The sequence below is a fragment of the Falco peregrinus genome, chromosome 18 (assembly GCF_023634155.1).
Source record: "Falco peregrinus isolate bFalPer1 chromosome 18, bFalPer1.pri, whole genome shotgun sequence".
NCBI lineage: Eukaryota > Metazoa > Chordata > Aves > Falconiformes > Falconidae > Falco > Falco peregrinus.
In genome coordinates, this window is record NC_073738.1 from 4011319 (window position 1) to 4015312 (window position 3994).

Here is a 3994-nt window from a genome sequence, read left to right on the forward strand (position 1 = left end):
CCCGGCCATGTCTCCCTCTCCATTTTGGGAAGAGTATTTTTTTAAATTTCAATTAAATCCAGCTGATTAAATCCATCCTTCCCCTCCCTGAGCTCTGTGCCAGCCCCCCTCCAGCTGAAACTCCCCACATCCCATCTCCAGCATCGCCCAAATCCCGACAAGCTGAACTGGAGCCGGGACCCACTTCTCTCCGGAGACTGGGGATCAGGGTGGGGGGGGGGGACGGCCCACACACAGCCAAACCCCCTAATCCTACAGAAAATGTGAGCTATTTCCTTCAGGGGGGGCTCTCCTAAGCACAGGAGCCCCCCCACCCTCTGCAAAACGTGGAAAATCCTCGTTTTGGGGGTTAAATCCGTATTTTTCCCCTTGCAAAGTGCTTTGTTCCAGCTGGAGGGAGATTCTGGCTCACCCCCACGGTGCGATGGAAGCGGGGGGGGGGGGGGGGGGGGGCGGAGGGGCGGGCAGCAGCACCCATAGGACCCCCCCTGGGAAAAAAAAAACACCCTCAGGGATAAGTTAGCATTTTGTTTCACTTGTTTGTATTTGCTACGGAGTGTTTAAAAAGTAATTTGGGAGGAAAAGGCTGTGGCCAAGCAGGGGGAGGTACAGGCAGGGGCAGGCAGAGACCCCCACCCTGGGGGGCTGGAGGGGGGGTACAGCCCCGTCACAGCATCTTCTGGGTGCAAGCAAAGTGTGTGGGGGGGTGGTAATACAAAAAATATCAACTTTTTGGGGGCTTCCAAAAGAAAAGCAAAAAAAAATGGGATTTTTATTGGGCTTTTTCTTTTTTCCCCCTTTTTTCCAGGGGCCGCCAGAGCAGCGCCAGGGAAGGGCGGCACAGAGCGGGCACAGAGTGGGCACGGAGCCGGCTGCTCCCCGAGCCCAGCTACAGCCCCCCAGCCCTGGCGGCACCGCGGGCAGGGGGAACCCCAACCCAGAGAGTGGGGAGGGGTGAGGGAGGGCGAGAATCCTCTCCCAGTCCGGGCAAATGGTTTTTTCCCCCCTTTTTCTCCTTTTTTTTCCTCTTTCTTCTTGCCGCTTCCCTTTTTTCCCCACTCCTTGTTCTTCCTTCTTTTGCCTTTTTCTCCCCTCCTTTTTCTCCTCTCCTTTCTCCTTTTCCCTCTTTTTTCTCTCCTTTTTTTTCCCTCCCTTTCCTCTTTTTTCCTCCCTTTCCTCCTCTCTTTCCCCCCTTCCTCCTTTTTTCCCCCTCCTCTTTTTCATGTCTTAAATAGAAATATATGATTAAATTTACAAATGCTATTTACAGGTTTAATTACAAATAAAAAAAAAATCAAAGAGAAAGAGAGACACCCCTTAGACGTTAATAAATCTAAAAATAAAAAATATATAATACCCCCCCGCCAAAAAAAAAAAAAAAATAATTCAAGCCGAAAGGCAGCAGCGGTGGCTGGGCTCGGGGGAGTCACACCGTCGTCTCGCCCTGCTTGCTGTTGGTGAGTCGCGTGTAGAACTTCCTCCACGAGTGCAGGGTTTTACCCGACCATATCCAAAAGCCGGAGGTGATGCCCACGATGAGAGTCATGAGATACTTGATCATGTAGACGGTGAAATCGGGGGTCATGCGGGGGGTGAAGTGGAGCGGGCAGGGGATGGCCAAGCTCTTGCAGTTCTGGCTGATCCAGCTGCGCTCCCAGTGCTCGCGGAAAGCCTGCTCGTAGAAATAGCAAGCGATGACGATGGTGGCCGGGACGGTGTAGAGGACGCTGAAGACCCAATGCGAACCATCAACCGCTCCAGCTTCTCCGTCTTGGTCCCCCCGTGTTTCATGATGGTGCGGATGCGGAAGAGGGAGACGAAGCCAGCCAGAAGGAAGGAGGTACCGATGAAGAGGTAGACGAAGAGTGGGGCCAACACGAAGCCCCGGAGAGGGTCGATGTTGTTGAGGCCCACGAAGCAGACGCCACTCAGCAGGTCCCCGTCGATCTGCCCCATGGCCAGGATGGTGATGGTCTTGACGGCTGGCACAGCCCAGGCAGCCAAGTGGAAGTACTGGGAGTTGGCCTCGATGGCCTCGTGGCCCCACTTCATGCCAGCGGCCAGGAACCAGGTTAGGGAGAGGATGACCCACCAGATCGAGCTGGCCATGCTGAAGAAGTAGAGCATCATGAAGAGGATGGTGCAACCTTCCTTCTTGGTGCCCTGTACCACCGTGCGGTAGCCATCCTCCTGGAAACGCTCGTTGCAAACCACCCTCTCCTCCAGCACGAAGCCGGCGATGTAGGCCACCGACACCATGGTGTAGCACCCCGAGAGGAAGATGATGGGTCGCTCGGGGTAGCGGAAACGCTGCATGTCCACCAGGTAGGTGGTGACGGTGAAGAAGGTGGAGGCGCAACACAAGACGGACCAGATGAGGATCCAGATACGGGCAAAACGAATCTCATCCTCGTTGAAGAACATGTGGCCGTCGGGCCGGGTGGGCTCGCAGGGCGCCGCGCAGTCCTTCTCACCCAAGAACTTGTAGTTGAGGTAGCTGGGCACCTTCAGCGCCCGCGGGCAGTGGAAGGGGTGGTCGAGGGTGGCATAACGAGGGGCTCCCGGGGTGCCCTGGCCAGCCAGCGGCGTGGCACTGGTGAGCAACGCCGGTGAACCGCCGTCCTCCGAATGGTTCTGCCCCACGCAGATCTGCTCGGCGCCATGCCGGGGGAAATTCTCACAACGTAATCGCTCCGGCCACTGGAACCCAAATTTATTCATGAGGGCTTCGCAGCCCTGGCGGGCACGCTCGCAGATGGAGCGGCAGGGCGGGATGGCCTGCTCCAGCACCGTGCAGACCGGCGCGTACATGGAGCACAGGAAGAACTTGAGCTCCAACGAGCACTGGACCTTCACCAAGGGGTAGAACTGGTGGACCTCCAACCCCGCATCCTCCTGGTTGGTGTGACCCAGCAGGTTGGGCATGATGGTTTGGTTGTAGGCGATGTCAGTGCAGAGCGGGATGGAGATGGGCTGGCAGAAGCCGTGGTCGGGGATGGAGATGCCCTTCTCACCGTGCAGCTGGCTCCGGCACGGTGCCGGCACGCTCAGCCCCACCAGCAGCCAGGCCAGGGTGAGCAGCACACGGCGGGGGCCCATGGTGATCCCAGTTGCCGCGCCTGGATTTACCGTGCCCGGTGCCCAGCCGGTCAGCCGGTCCTCCTGGCCGGATCTGCCGTGCCCCGTCCTGCTTGGACGGCTCCCGGTGACCGGATCTGTCATGCCCGGTGTTGGTTAGATGACTCCCGGTGACTGGATCCACTCAGGTCCCGCCTGGATGGCTCCCAGTGACTGGATTTGCGGTGCCCGGTGCTGCCTGGATGGATCCCGGTAACCAGATTTGCCGTGCCCGGTGTTAGCTGGATGATTCCCGGTGACTGGGTCTGCTCAGGTCCCGCCCCGACGGCTCCCGGTGACGGGATCTGCCGTGCCCGGTGCTGCCCAGACGGCTCCCGGTGCCCCAGCCCGCTATGCGCGGTGGGACGGCCCCCGGGGCTCAGACGTGGCGCTCCCGGTGCCCGGCCTAGACGCTCCCGGTGCTCCGCAGCGCTGCTCCCGCTGCCCGGACTTGGCGCTCCCGTTTTCCCCGCTGTCCCGACCCGGTGCTCCGCAGCGCAGCTCCCGGTGCCCGGTCCCGGAGCCCCGGCCGGGCGGGGGCGATAGCGATGGCGGGGCGGCGGGGGGGGGGGGGGGGGGGGGGGGTAGCCGGGGGGGGTACCGGGGGGTGCCGGGGGAGCGGAGCGGCCGCACCGGACGCTCCCGCCGCCTTTGTGCGGGGCAGCGCCGCGTCCCCGCCGGGCGGAGCAGCCCCCCCGCGACCCGCCCCCGCCGGGCCCCGCCCCCCCCGCCCCGCCAATCACATTCAAACGGTGCGGCCGTCCCGCCCCCCGCCGCCCCGGGACACGCCCCCCCCCCAGCCCCCGGGGGTCACCGGGCCCGGGGCAGCCCGCGGCCCCCCCGCCGTGAAAACTCCCCCCACGGCGTGGGGTCGGGA

The 3994-nt window shown here is 61.4% G+C and overlaps 1 protein-coding gene across 1 annotated transcript; it reads right to left on the minus strand.

The window, feature by feature from the left end:
* Positions 1–652: 652 nt before the first annotated feature.
* FZD2 (frizzled class receptor 2) lies at positions 653–3664 on the minus strand. The gene is given in 2 exon segments (XM_005238831.3): positions 653–1734; positions 1737–3664. Coding segments are annotated over 2 exon segments (1794 nt in total). The 5' UTR covers positions 3223–3664; the 3' UTR covers positions 653–1426.
* Positions 3665–3994: the final 330 nt, after the last annotated feature.